This window comes from Ovis canadensis, chromosome 14, assembly GCF_042477335.2.
Source record: "Ovis canadensis isolate MfBH-ARS-UI-01 breed Bighorn chromosome 14, ARS-UI_OviCan_v2, whole genome shotgun sequence".
In the NCBI taxonomy this organism is placed as follows: domain Eukaryota; kingdom Metazoa; phylum Chordata; class Mammalia; order Artiodactyla; family Bovidae; genus Ovis; species Ovis canadensis.
The window spans coordinates 59,520,032-59,534,444 of NC_091258.1; the positions used below are offsets into that span (position 1 = coordinate 59,520,032).

Here is a 14,413-nt window from a genome sequence, read left to right on the forward strand (position 1 = left end):
TATCTTAGAAATCCCCTGGCATTATTACTGTCAAGAAAGGGGTCCATTGAATCTGCCCCAAGGCCCTTCTTCTTACCCTAGACTACGAAGTGGCTGTAGAAAAAAAACATGAGCCACCCCGCAGCCCTTTACTATCCACTGAGCACTCGTGCTGCAGTCGTGGGGTTGTAAAGAGTCAGACACGACTGAGTGACTGAACTGAAGTGAGCACTCTAAGCTCTTTTAAGATACATCTGGACAAACAAACTTATGCAGATGCATGCACATGACAGGATTGCCCCAGCCTGCTTGGGGAAGACAATTCTACACTGTATTTTGGGAAGAGAAGGAAGTGAACCCTGAAGGGGAGGCAGCAAAGGAGAGGCTAGGGGTGGGAGAAGAGAACTGTCCTGATCCTCAGAGCAAGAATGGGGGTTGACCCTTATCTTGAGGTGATGGGTACCTGACTCAGCTCATCCTTAAAGAATGGGTCTGGGGGCTTTGGTTCATGCATCCTTGATCTAGGAATTAAAGGTTAACTTGACTAGGGCTCCTGGAAAGCAGAGGAGAAGGCCTGGACTTGTTGATCTTAGGGAGAAAGGGCTGAGGGCTTGGTCTCTGGTCCAGAGAGAGAAGGTGCCTGGGACCCAGACTCTTGGATCTGAGGGAGAAGAGGACTGGGTGTCAACTGCTGTGGGGTTTTGTTTTTTTGTTTTTTTTTAATCAAGCCATTTTATTGAAGGGTTTCAGAGGAGGATCGAAAGGCCGGGAGAACAATGAGATCAGACCTCCTTTTCCTGGCCAGAATCTCCCTAGCTTCACAATCATTTAAAGCTCAACTGCTGTGTTCTTGATTGAGGAAATTTTGGAGGCCTAGGACCTCAAGAGGGGACCTCAAGAGGATTTGGGGGTGGGGTCGGGGTTCCTGTGCTGGCGTCCCTGGAAGAGAAGAAAGACGTTTAGTGAGGGTCTGGGTCCGAGGGAGGAGAAAACTGGAGGTGACAGTCTTGGAGAACTCAAAATCCACAACTACGAAGCCTGTGACCCAGACTCCCGGGTAGGCCCTTCCATAGGCGGGACGCCTGGAGTCTCAAGGGGGCGGGGGCCTGGCGCAGGCTCCCACCAGGGGGTTCCAGGCTGCTCAGCTGTGCGCAAAGCTACCACGCTATTGTCCTGGCCGGGAAGGCGGGGCCGGCGCGGGGCGGGGCTGGCGGCGCCGGCGCAGCTCGGGGGCGTCGGCGGAGGAGGCGGCGGCTGTGGCGCTGGGAGCTCCTGTCACCGCTGGGGCCCGGCCGGGCGGGAGTGCTGGAGACGTGAGGGCTCGAGGGCCCGGACATGGGGCCCGCCAGCCCCGCCGCTCGAGGTCTGGGCCCGCTGCTGCGGTTGCTGCCACTGTTGCTGCTGCTTCTGCGCGTGCAGCTCGCCGAAGGGAACCTGGCCGGTGGGAGCCCCAGCGCGGCCGAGGTGAGGCCCGGCCGGGCCCTAGTGGGTGGGGGAAGGGGCGGGACCGCTCCTCTGGACCCCGGGGCGGATAGGTCCGGAGCAGAAGGCGCAGTCTTTTCAGCCAGGTGGCCAGCCCTCAGGCGCCCCTAATAGCACTAGGCATTCAGAAACCCCTAAGTCCAGGCCCCAGCTCGTCCCGAAGTCTAGCCCCTTGAGACACTCTGGACCTAGGTGACTCAGCCCCAGCCCATCTGAATAGGACCCGCCGGGCAGCAAGGCATCTAGAGCCAAGAATCTGGGCCCTTTTTATCCTCGGGACCCATATGAAGGCTCCCGCAAGGCTCCCAGAACCCAGGAGGCTAGACCTCCAGTCACCGCCCCCCCAACCCAGGCTGTAGCTCTCCATCCCCCAAGGACTTAGTGTCCAGGCCTGCAGGGCCCTGAAGCCAGGCCTTGTGGTCTTTCCACTCGAGAATGATGCGAGCGTGAGCTAGGGGCGGAGGGAGGAGGGGCCAGAACGCCTGGGTTCTGGCCTTCTCCCCCGCCATTCAAGTTTAACCCCTTCGAGCTCCAGTGCGGCTGCGCTGGGGTGAGGGCGGGGCTTGTCTCCGCGGCAACAAGGCCGTGAGAATCCCGGGAGACCCCGAGTCGCCATAGCAACGGCAGAGCTGGGGCGGCCCCCGGCCCAGTGGGAGCTGTTTCCCAGGGAACCAAACCTCCACAGAGGCGGGTGCGCGACGCTTGATGGAGGGGGCTGGTGCTGAGGGTGTGACCATCTGGGTCCTAGGGAGCAAAGGACCGGGGGACTCACATGTCAGCGTCCCCCGTGCCCTCGCTGATCCCTCCGCCCCACCCCCAGGCCCCGGGGTCTGCGCAGGTGGCTGGACTATGCGGGCGACCAACCCTTCACCGGGACCTGCGCACCGGCCGCTGGGAACCAGACCCACAGCTCTCCCGACGCTGTCTTCGGGACCCGCAGCGCGTGCTGGAGTACTGCAGACAGGTAGGCGGGACCGACTGAGAGGGGCGTGGCCAGCAAAAGAGCGGGTCCAAGCTGGGACCCGGTTGCCCTTAAGAAGCTAGCCGTGCAAAGGCAAGGTCCGGGGAAATGAGGGGTTCAAGAAGGCATGGGAAACTAGGGGACATGGCCAACAAAGAGGCAAAGTTAGGATAGGACTTACCTGTTTTTGAGAAACTAGGTCAAGAAAAGAGAAGAACCATGCAAACACGGCCAGCTGAGGACAGTGTCCAAGTGATGAGATGGAATTTAACAATGTGGTGGACACTTTAAAGAGCAGGTGTAGGTGGGCGTGGCAATTAAGAGGCGGGGCTAAGACAAAAAGACCTCGTGGACTCGAGTGACTCGGAAAGGGATGGAACCCAATGGGAGAGTGGAAAGCTGGGAGGTGTGGCTATGAAAAAGCAAGTCTAATACAAAAAGAAAGGATCCTGAGAGGCCAGAGGCGAGGCTTAAAGAAGGGTGGAATCTATGGGGAGATGAACTTGATTGGGGGAAAGGGCAGAAGCGACTAGAAAAGAGATGGGCTTAGAAGGACAGCTTTGGGGTAATGGAGGGACCTTCATAAAGAAACCCGACAGGCAAAGGGGTGCAGCCTAAGGATGGAAGGGAGAGGTACTAAGGGGCGTGCCCAGTGACGGGTGGGGCTTAGATATCTAAGTCCTGTTCTACTGAGAAGCAGGGCCTAGGGAAGAGTGGTTCTTTCGAATACTAGAGCCTTGAAAAGGGACACGCCGGCGCAGGAGCGCACCTGTTAGGGGAGGGACAGAGGGCTAATCGCCCCGACTCGGTGCCCCCAGATGTACCCGGAGCTGCAGATTGCCCGTGTGGAGCAGGCGACACAGGCCATCCCCATGGAACAATGGTGCGGGGGTGCCCGGGGTGGCCACTGTGCCCACCCCCACCACCAAGTTGTGCCTTTCCACTGCCTGCGTGAGTCACAGGCTGGCGGGTTGGGGAACGGAAGGTCGGGGGTTGGGTGGTAGTCCCCAGGGGGTGAGAGTCTGGCCCTGGTCTCAGGCTCACATTAGGGAGCTAGGTGCCTGAGTCCACAGTGGGACAGAAGCCTCTGAGGATAAAAGATCTGGATTCTGGGGTGGGGGGAGTGGGTAGGGCTGGTGGCTATGGGAGTGTCTCACACCGATGCCGCCCATTTTCCAGCTGGCGAATTCGTGAGCGAGGCCCTGCTGGTGCCTGAAGGCTGCCGGTTCTTGCACCAGGAGCGCATGGACCAGTGCGAGAGTTCAGCCCGGAGGCAGCAGGAAGCACAGGAAGTAAGGACCCAGCCCCTCATCCTCCCACCCCTCCTGAGAACCCAGGATTCCAATCCCCTAACACCCTCCTCCTCCACAACCGGAGTCTGAGCCTCAGCCCCCTCTTCCCAGTGGGACAGAACCAGGAATCCAGGCTCCAAGCCCCATCAGGTCCTCATCCAGGCTCCCCCTCCACCCTTCCTTACTCCCCAGTCCTGGTATCTATGCCCGCTCTGCTCACAGGCCTGCAGCTCCCAGGGCCTCATCCTGCATGGCTCAGGCATGCTTTTGCCCTGTGGCGCGGATCGGTTCCGAGGTGTGGAATATGTGTGCTGCCCACCTCCAGTGACCCCCAACCCATCTGGGACAGCAGTCGGGTGAGTGAGAAGGAACCTTCCAGGCCCAACCCTCCAGGCTCCTGAGGCAGAAGATAGAAGCCTGGGGACCTGGGCCCAGGTTCTTATTTTCTTGGGTCTTCTGCTCCCTCAGTGACCCCTCCACCCGGTCCTGGCCCCCGGGAGGCAGAGTTGAGAGGGGTGATGACGAGGAAGAGGAGGAATCCTTCCTGCAGCCAGTAGATGATTACTTTGTGGAGCCCCCACGAGCTGAGGAGGAGGAGGACGACGACAGAGTCCCACCCTCAAGCTCCCAGACCCCTGCAGGGGTCAGCAAAGGTGAAGCCATCTCTAAACCCCACCCTCTCCACCCTAGAAGGAGGAGGATTTAAGAGAGCTTTGGTGTAGGGGCATTTGAGAAGGGACCTGCTGGGGAGAAGCCCTGTGGGGGGAAATGGGAGGGATGGGAATGGCTTTGGATAGAGTGGAGGTGAAAGGGCCACCCTGTGAGGAAGACAAAGGGTAAGGGTGGTTTGGGAGTACCCAGGAGTGAAGGAGCCATTTGGTATGTCTGAAGGATTATTTGGTGGAAAGCTTGAAGGATAGTGTGATGGATTCCTAAACTTTGCAAGAACAGGTCCAATTCAGAACCAGATCTGTGATGCCAGGCAGCAGCTATGGTTGAAGTGAACACACAGGGGTCTCCACTGCGCTCTAGGAAATGCAGTTCTCTGGGAAGGGAAGCTGACCTGGAGCTGGGCTTCAGGCTGACTCCTGGATTCCCGGCCTTGCAGTGACTCCCACCCCGAGACCCACAGATGGTGTGGACGTGTACTTTGGCATGCCTGGAGAAATCAGTGAGCATGAAGGCTTCCTGAGGGCCAAGATGGATCTGGAGGAGCGCAGGATGCGCCAGATTAATGAGGTGATGGTACCCAGGGCCCCAGGATCCCCCATAACACAGAGCTCCCTAATTACCAGGAAATTGCTCAGGGACACATTGAGACTACCTCTCAAGGTTCCCGCAGCCTCCATCATCCCCCAGCCCTCCACCCACCCCTAAGATGACCAAGGATCCCCAAGCCACCTAGAGTCCCATTGAGACACCGCCAGATTCCATGGACACTCTGATGCGTGGTACTCTTCCACTTTAAATGCCTCCCGAATCCTCTCTCTCTTGGTGATCCAAGAGGCCGCGGGACTTAAGGGATCTGGAGACTCTGAAGAAGGATGGGATGTGGGGACTTAACTGGGTACAGCAGAGTGGCTTCTAGGATCCTGAAGCTCCCCTTTCCCAGGTGATGCGTGAGTGGGCCATGGCTGACAACCAGTCCAAGAACCTGCCTAAAGCCGACAGACAGGCCCTGAATGAGGTAGGACAGCCTCCAGAGTGTCCTGCTTTGGTACTTGGGCCTATCCACTACCTGGGGTGTAATGAGCTTCAGCCTGGCTCAGGCTTTTTCTGGCCTCATTCAGTTTCACCCCTTCCTACTGATATGGGCTTCTCCTGGCCCCACCCCTACCCTTGGCTCCGCCTCTCTTGGCCTACATCCAATCTGACTTTGCTTTCCTCTTCTTCCTCCTCCCACTGGCCATATTTTACCCTCTCTTAACCTGATCCTAACCTCTGAGGGCTGGCTCTGGAGACCTCTCCCAAGCTGGGGCCCGCAGACACAGCCAAGTCCTTTTCAGCCTCTCTCTGATGCTCAGCCCTGGCCCCCCACCCCCGACTCTGGTCCTGCCCCTCTCATTTCACTTTTACCCAATCCCTCCTCAGTAGACCCAGCCTCATCACTCTCCCAGCCACCTGTCTCAGCCTCACCTTGGCACGGCCCTACCCTGTGTAGACCCAGCTCGGCTTAGCCCCATTCCCTGACTCCTGCTCCCGCTCCACTCAGGCTTATTTAGTTACAGCCTGTCTCCAGAGGGCCCTGCCCAGGCCCAAGCCCCACCTTTCCTGCAAAACTTGGTCCCTTTCAGCTTCACAGCCTCTGTTCCTACACTCTTCCTACCCATACAGTGGGCTTCACCCGGGCTCCCAGTAGAGCTGGTTCTGCCCCTACTCTACCTGGCCCCTCCAGCCAGTCTCCTGTCTTCCAGTCCCACCCCAGTTCGACTCTGCCTAGGCCTGGATCCAGGGCATCCCACCCCACTTATGGTCCAATAGCCCTCCCTTTCCAGACTCCCTTTGACCTGGGTTTCATCCAGCTGGGCCTCTCACCTGACCCTGTGCCCACCCCGTCACCAGCACTTCCAGTCCATCCTGCAGACCCTGGAGGAGCAGGTGTCCGGCGAGCGACAACGCCTGGTGGAGACCCATGCCACCCGAGTTATTGCCCTGATCAATGACCAGCGCCGGGCCGCCTTGGAAGGTTTCCTGGCGGCGCTGCAGGGGGATCCGCCTCAGGTACGGGAGCCGTGGGGGGTGGGCGGAGGGTAGAGGGTGGAGAGGGCTGGGACGGGCCTGGGCAGCCTCCATCCCTTCCACAGCCGGAGCGGGTCCTGCTGGCCCTGCGGCGCTACCTGCGAGCTGAGCAGAAGGAGCAGAGGCACACACTGAGGCACTACCAGCACGTGGCTGCCGTGGACCCCGAGAAGGCCCAGCAGATGCGCTTCCAGGTGCTCAGCTCTTCCAGCTCCAAACGCTCTGCCATCCCTCGGACCTTGGACCCCATCCCTCAGATGCTTCTCTTGCCCCTCAGACCCTCTTTCTTTTTTAGCAATTCATTTATTCATCTATTTCTGTGGGGCTGAGCTGGGTCTTTGTTGCTGTGCAAGGGCTTTCTCTAGTTGTGGCAAGTGGGGGCTGCTCTTCCCCGTGGTGCTCGGGCGTCTCACGGCAGCGGTTTCTCTTGTGGAGCATAGGCTCGAGGCGTGCGGGCTGCAGTAATTATAGCCCGGGGGTTCAGCAGTTGTGGTGCGCCAGCCCAGCTGCCTCAGGGCACGTGGGATCTTCCCAGACCAGGGATCGAACCTGTGTCCCCTGCATGGGTAGGCGGATTCTTAACCACTGGACTACCAGGAAGTCCCTCAGACCCTCTATCTGCCCCTTGGACCTCCTTCCTCTCCCTGGATCCCCCCTTCTGTGCCTGGGACCCATTCTAATCCCTCAGATCCTTAGTTGCTGACCCTGGAACACTGCCTCCACCACCCCCTGTGCCTCTGACCCCTTTCTTGTTCTTGAATTCCCACTTGCTGCCCTTTGGATTCTTATTTCCTGTCCTAGAATCCCCCTCCTGTGCCTGGAACCCTGTTCCTGTCCCTCAATGCTCCTTCTTCCCTAACTCTGCTTGTTTCTCCCTAAAACCCCTGTTTAGTGCCTTTAGATCCTAATTCTTATTTTTTGGATACTCTCTTCCTGTCCAAGAATACTGATTCCATACTCTTGAGCTCCAGGCCTTGCCCTTGAACCACATCATTTCTAACTTTTTATAATGAATTATATTTTTTAAATTATAACAAATTATAATTTATTTATTTTAAATTTTATTTATTCATTTATTTTTAATTATAGCAAGTTATAATTTGTTTACATAGAAACTAATTATATTTATTTATTTTTAATTTTTGGCCACACCCTGTAGCACATGGGGTCTTAGTTTCCTAACCAAGGCTCAAACCCACATCTCCTGCCTTGGAAGGCACAGTTAACCACTGGACCACCAGGGAAGTCCCCACATGACTCCAATTCTACTTCCTTCTCCAGACCCCCTCAAACCTTGCTTCCTACTCCTCAGACCCTACTTTCTGCCTCTCCCCCAACGCATCTCCTCTTGCTGTCTTCTATACCATAGTCATACCCTAGACTCAGCGTGCCTCCTGTGCCCAGGCTTTCCTAGCAGCTACTCCTTTTCCTTCTTCCTTGCTTTCCTTCCCAAGACTCTCACCGCCTGTCTCCCATCCATCTTTTCCTTTTCATTGTATTTTGCTTCTCTTCATCCAGTTTCTCGCCCCCCATGGCCCAATTCCTGGCCCCTGTACCCTCCTTCCTGTCCATTGTAGGTGCTACTATTCCTGGGACCCTCCTGACCTTCCTCCTTCACCCTGCCTCAGTTTCCCCTTCTGTAGCCCACACGGCTCAGTTCATCCCTCACACTCACTCCCCAACAGGTGCAGACCCACCTTCAAGTAATTGAGGAAAGGATGAATCAGAGCCTGGGGCTGCTCGACCAAAACCCCCGCCTGGCTCAGGAGTTGCGGCCCCAGATCCGTGAGTGCCTGACCATGAGCCCCCAACCTTTGACTCCCCTGCCGTTTCAGTTATCTATTCCTATGTAACAACCATCCCCCCCACCCCAACACACACACACACACACACACACACACTTAGTGACTTAAATCAGTCATTTTCACTGCTCGTGATTCTGCCATCTGGGTTGTGCTGGGTGCTTCTTCTGCGGGTCTTGTCAGTAGGCAAGCGTGTAGCTACCTTGGGCTAGCAAGTCAGCTAGGAGCTAGGACTCTGGCACGAATGAGCCTCCCTCCCTCCAGAGAGGCCTCTCTTCTCCATGGAACCCCTTCATGCGGTCTCTCCGGCAAGGCACATGGACTTCCGTGGTGGTTCAAGCTCCCCAAAGCACCGAAGTAGAAACTGTCAGGTCTTCTTAAGACCTGGGCCCACTTGGTTAAAGCAAGTCACAAACCCAACCCAGATTTACACTGTGGGATCTATTCAAAAGCGTGAATACCAGGAAGTGCAACCCCCCAGAGCCCCTAGATCTACTGTAACTTCCTCCTGGGTCTCCCTAATTCTCCTGCTCTGTAAGGAGGCCATTCTCTATTTATTTGGCTACACCCTGTCTTTGCTGTGGCATGCAGGATCTTTAGTTACAGCTCGTGGGCTCTGAGTTGCAGCATGTGGATTCTAGTTCTCTGACCAGGGATTGAAACTGGACCCCTACATTAGCCACTGAACCACCAGGGAAGTCCTGAGGAGGCCGTTCTCTTGAACTTCAACCTCGCTTCTCCAACATTCAGCTCCCTGTTTTCCCACATCTCACATATGGCTCCCCCCAATCATGCTGTTGTTAGGGTGCCATTCATTCACCCTAACAGGCACCATCCTGTTTTGGGGATCCCTGTGTTCATGAAACCACCCCCTCTCTGCATGTTCCACTCAGAGGAACTCCTCCACTCTGAACACCTGGGCCCCAGTGAGCTGGAAGCCCCTGCCCCAGGGGGCAGCAGTGAGGACAAGAGTGGGCTACAGCCCCTGGATCCCAAGGGTGGTAAGTTAACCCAAGTGCACATAACTGCAGACCTTGGGGGCCAGGCCCTCCATCTCAATTCCAATCCCCTAAAGTCTGGAGGTGTCTTAGCCACCGGGTGAGCAGTAGAGGGTGGGAAGGAATGTCTGAGGTTTGGAGGCCTCTGGAGGGTCCCCCGGGAGGGGGCGTCCCCGCACTCTCTTCATGATGCTCTCCTCTTCACGGTTCCGCCTGTCTCGTCTCCTCTGGCTGCCAGCAGACACCCCCATGGCCCTTCCCAAAGGTGAGTAGCTCACAGAGTCGCCCCTGGTCACCACATCCCTCTGAGTCCTTGAGCCCAGAGTGGAAAAGGGCCCACATACTGGGAACCCCAGGTCTCCTGGCGTGGGGTCTGGTGCCCCTCTGACCCCTTCCTCAGGCAGGGGTATCACCATTCTGGACTCTCAGGAATGAGATAGGATTTGGGGGTTAGGGTCCACAGAACAAGATGCCGCATCCTCTGGGAAAGACAAGATGACTCCCCTGGAGCAGTACGAACGGAAGGTAAGCCAGCCAGACCTGTGGGCACCTGAGGCAGGGCGGGAGAGGGTCCTGAATTCTTAGGTCTTCAGGAGGAGCATGCGGGGGGCTTGAATTCCTTGGCCTCGGAGGGAAGAGGGGACTGAGAACTTGCACTTCAGGGTCCTAGGGGAGAAGAGGGCGGGGGGGATGCCCTGCTGGGCCCAGGGGAGGAGTTGGCTTGAACCCAGACTCCTGACACCTCCTACTCCTCCAGGTGAATGTGTCCATTCCAAGGGGCTTTCCTTTCCACTCATCGGAGATTCAGAGGGATGAGCTGGTAAGAGGAGGAATATTCAGGGTACTTAGGGGGAGGGGTCAAGAGGTCAGTGGCTAGACTGTGACTCCCAAAGCCACACAGGGCCCTGGTCAGCCTCAAAGATGACCTCGGTGCCCTCTCCTCCCACTGCAGGCCCCAGCTGGCACAGGCGTGTCCCGAGAGGCCGTGTCCGGTCTGCTGATCATGGGAGCCGGCGGGGGCTCCCTCATCGTCCTCTCCCTGCTGCTCTTGCGCCGGAAGAAGCCCTATGGGGCCATCAGCCATGGAGTGGTGGAGGTAAGGCGCACAAAGACCTGGAGTGGGGAGGAGCCCCAGAGCCCGGGAGATCTGTGGTTGGGTCCCTACAGCCCACTTTCCCACCCCTGCCCCCGTTGCAGGTGGACCCCATGCTGACCCTGGAGGAGCAGCAGCTCCGTGAACTGCAGCGTCATGGCTATGAGAACCCCACCTACCGCTTCCTGGAGGAACGACCCTGAACCAACCCCCTTCACCCCTTCAGCTGAGCCCAGACCTTCCCTCTTCCTGGAACCCCTGAACCCTAACTCCCAGCCTGGGGGAGAGGGTGAAAAAGTTCATTTCAGACCCTTTGTGATGGGGCTGGAAATTCTTATTTCCCCTTTCCAATTCCAAATTTCATCCCTAAGAAATCCCTGGGTATTCCCAGCTGCCCTCCCCACCTCCTTGAGACCTCCTCACTTTAATTTATTTTGTACATTAATTTATTGTCCTTAAGGTGACCAGCAGCTTGGTCCCAGTGTCTGTTGTTCCCTGGAATTCATCCTCCCCTGTGTCCTCCACTAATATCCCAATAAAGTCCTCTTCCCCACCAGGCCATCCTTTGTCTGTCTGGGGGAATGAGGGTGTAATCAGTTCTGGACATTGGTGTGCAGCCCCACCCAGACCTCCTTCACATTTTTAAACTGTGTGCTCAGTCACTCAGTCGTGTTGGACTCTTTACAACCCCATGGACTGTAGCCTGCCAGGCTCCTCTGTCCCTGGGATTTTTTAGGCAAGAATAGTGGAGTGGGTAGCCATTTCCTCCTCCAGAGGATCTTCCCAACCCAGGGATGGAACCTGCCTCTCCTGTGTCTCCTGCATTGGCAGGCGGATTCATTACCACCTGGGTAGATCTTTAAATTTGGGCGGGACCTTGGAAGGGGGCGGGGTCCAGAATCTAGGATAGGCTCTCCCGCCCACCCAGGAGCTTTCCGTGGTACTGAACGGACTGCCCTTTCTAGGCCAGTATCAGCTGGGTTTCAGGCTGGACTCCAAGGAGACTTTGCAAATTTCCCCTGCCTTCTACTCATACACAGTCACATACAACATCCATCCCTGACCTGTGAGCTCAGTGAAGGACAGGGAATCTTGAACCGTACTTCCCATTCCTAAGTCTTCATCCCTTCTTGGGGAGGCGATAGGAATCCCCCTGGAGTGTGGAAATTCAACCACGTGTCCCAGTAAGGCTTATGTGTTGTCTGCAAGTGCCTCCCATTTTGTGACATGCCAGAGCTATCCCTCTATACATTACTTGTTTCAAGAGGGTTGTTATGAGGATTAAAAGGAGTAATGTTTGTTGAGACATTGGAATTGTACCTAGCACTTCGTGAATATTTGTTGAATAAATTCTAAAGTGACATGGGAGCAAACTCATATAGTACCCTGTGGCAGGCACTGATCCAAGGGCCTTAGATGCATTGGCACGCTTAATCACCCCATGAAGTAGGTACTACAACTATCCTCATTAATAGATTAGGAAATGGAGGCAAAGAGACGTTTCATCACATTCTCAAGGTCGCCATTCAGGAAGTGCTGGAGCTAGAAATTCAACCCTGAAAACCTGGCTCCAGTGCCCACACTCTTGGCCATTTTGCTAACCTCCTGGCTAATAATCCATGTATGTCCCATATGGTGTTCAGGTTGCTCACTGCAAAATTTCAAGTGGTACCATTCATCTCCTACCAGGCTCCTCTGTCCATGGGATTTGCCAGGCAAGAGTACTGGAGTGGGATGCCATCACCTTCTCCACCTAGACATTGCAGATGGCATTTTTACCACAGCTTCCCAGCAGATGGCAGTAATATGTTGTGTCCCAATATCAGGATAGCACAGTTTTCTGACAGACCTAAGGGAGGGAGCAGTATTTCTATTTTTCCCAAAGGACCAATGAGCTCACAGTGGTGGGCTCTACATAATATATACATATAAATATAGGTCGTGTATATTAAATATAGATGTGAAAAGTATTGGGAGAAAGATGTCTACATGATGCAAGTTGGATACAATGTTACAGTTTATTAAGAAGCGGTTTCTGGGACTTCCCTGGCGGCCCAGTAGTGTGACATCGTGCTTCCACTTCAGGGGGCACGGGTTTGATCCCCGGTTGAAGAACTAAGATCCCACATTCCTTGCAGTGTGGTCCAAAAAAGAACCCATGATGCTAGAAACACCATTCTGATCTGGTTTTAACATCAGGTCAGAAACCTATAACTAGCACTACAATCGGGAAAACCTGCCTTTCTATTTTCACAGCCAAGGGTGATTAACAGGCTAACACTGGGTAAGGAGCTCTGAGCAGGTGGGATAGAAAATGAAAGGCCATTTTGCTCAATATGCTCAGTGCATAATTCCTTAAGAATATTTGCATTTTAATGGATATACTTGAGTAATTAGTTTAAAAACACGGTTTTATTGAAATTCCAGCAGGAAAAATAACTTTACTATTGCTTATTTGATGCTCTTGTGTCCCTAAGCCACTCTTATTTTCCCATTGAAAGCAATTTAATTCTTCTTTTACTAAAGCAGTTTTCTTAGAGATATGTTGGGCTTCCCAGGTGGCTCAGTGGTAAAGGATCTGCCTGCCAATGCAGGAGACTCAAGAGAGGTGGGTTCAATCCTTGGGTCAGAAAGATTCCCTAGAGAAGAAAATGGCAACCCACTCCAGTATCCTTGCCTGGAAAACTCCATGGATGGAGGAACCTGGTGGGCCAGAGTCCATAGGGTCACAGAGTCGGACACAACAGAGAGCACACACACACATATACAGACATGTTATCGTTAGCGGTGTGTGTGTGTGTGTGAATGTGTGTGTTTTGAAACATGTTGGGATACATATATGTCAACAGAATCTAAGATACTATAAAAAATAAATATCATTATTTTGTGTACCACAAAGGAAAAATATGCTGACATTAAACTAGGTCACATAATTGACTGTAAGATAAATTCCTGTAAGTTCTCCTTAGAATTGATGAAATATGACATATTTCTATGAATTTTTCATGGGTCAGCTGCCAGTATGTGAGTACACACAGAGGCGCTCACGTGCTGGTCCCAAGCAGCTGGTGTGGGAGGCTTGCGCTGGCACCGCCAATGACCCCACCTCCGTCTTCTTGTCCTTGGGTAGTACCCTCCTCCCCACAGATCCTGGGCTTGGCCACATGACGGCCTTTGAGCAGTGTGGTATCTGCAAGCATGGTGTGAGCAGGGGCTTGTTCTCTTGGAGCTACCATGTGAAGGGATCCTCCTACCCTCCTGGAGGGACCAGAGAGATGCTCGGTTCACTCTCAGGGGTTTCAGCCATCTTGACGGAACTCTGAGACATGTGAGTGCCATTGCCCAGCCCAAGCAGGCCTCCAGCTGACTTCAGCCACACGCATGACCAAAGCAAGACAGCAAAACTGCCCAGCTCAGCCCAGCCCAGCCTGCAAAATCATGGCCATAAAAAGCGGTGGTTGTTTTAAGCCTTAGGTCTTGGGGTAGAGACACTGGCCCGCACCCTCAAATGTGCTTGGTTTGCTGTCTGTGAGAGGCTCCAAGCGGTGGGGGCTAACGTGGGTCAGAGGGCTTTCTGGAGGGATGAGATTGGAATGGAGGCCAGAGCAGAGGCTGTGGGGCAGATGTGAGAAGAGGCATTGTGGACCAGGCCTTCTGTCTTTAGTTAAGGTTTCTCCAGAAGCAGAGGCTGAGGCAAGGATTTGAGGACATGATTACCTGAAAGGGGTGCAAAATACTGGTGGGGAAAGCAGGAAGTAACACAGCAAAGGGGAAAAGCTGCCACAAAAGGGCATGTTAGCAAGCCAGAACCACTGGGTAGAGAACTGGAGGTTCATCCCATCAGGGATGAACATATGTAGATGAGCCCATGTAGAACGCATAGTCATCCCCACTGATGCGGTGGGCCTGGAGCATTTACATACCACCTCCCTTCAGTCACTGGTTGAGGGCTACTGGAGTGGGAAGACGCAAAGCAGGCACCAGAGGTCTGAGAAGGCCCACAGGCAAAGACTCGCGTGCTGGCCCTGGCCGTCAGACCAGGCGTTGAGCGGGGAGGGTGACAGGAT

The 14,413-nt window shown here is 54.7% G+C and overlaps 1 protein-coding gene across 2 annotated transcripts; it reads left to right on the plus strand.

The window, feature by feature from the left end:
- Positions 1-1,076: 1,076 nt before the first annotated feature.
- APLP1 (amyloid beta precursor like protein 1) lies at positions 1,077-10,905 on the plus strand. 2 transcript variants are annotated; one of them, XM_069550424.1, is made up of 17 exons: positions 1,077-1,443; positions 2,282-2,425; positions 3,241-3,373; positions 3,602-3,714; positions 3,937-4,070; positions 4,183-4,367; positions 4,823-4,953; positions 5,327-5,401; positions 6,277-6,435; positions 6,519-6,647; positions 8,139-8,238; positions 9,149-9,256; positions 9,495-9,518; positions 9,708-9,778; positions 10,011-10,073; positions 10,206-10,349; positions 10,451-10,905. In XM_069550424.1, the coding sequence occupies exons 1-17, from the start codon at positions 1,315-1,317 to the stop codon at positions 10,547-10,549; spliced, it is 1,941 nt and encodes a 646-aa protein (XP_069406525.1). In that variant the 5' UTR covers positions 1,077-1,314; the 3' UTR covers positions 10,550-10,905. The 2 variants fall into 2 exon arrangements, with proteins under 2 accessions (XP_069406525.1, XP_069406524.1); XM_069550423.1 differs by having other exon boundaries at positions 1,129-1,443; positions 9,492-9,518.
- The last annotated feature ends 3,508 nt before the right edge of the window (positions 10,906-14,413 follow it).

What these genes read in the sequence shown, in the direction of transcription:
- APLP1 (XM_069550423.1), top strand. Translation starts at nt 1,315, where the DNA reads ATGGGGCCCGCCAGCCCCGCCGCTCGAGGTCTGGGCCCGCTGCTGCGG. An exon ending in CCATCTGGGACAGCAGTCGG is followed by an intron (nt 4,071 to 4,182) that starts GTGAGTGAGAAG and finishes CTGCTCCCTCAG; the next exon opens with TGACCCCTCCACCCGGTCCT. An exon ending in CCCTGCAGGGGTCAGCAAAG is followed by an intron (nt 4,368 to 4,822) that starts GTGAAGCCATCT and finishes CCGGCCTTGCAG; the next exon opens with TGACTCCCACCCCGAGACCC.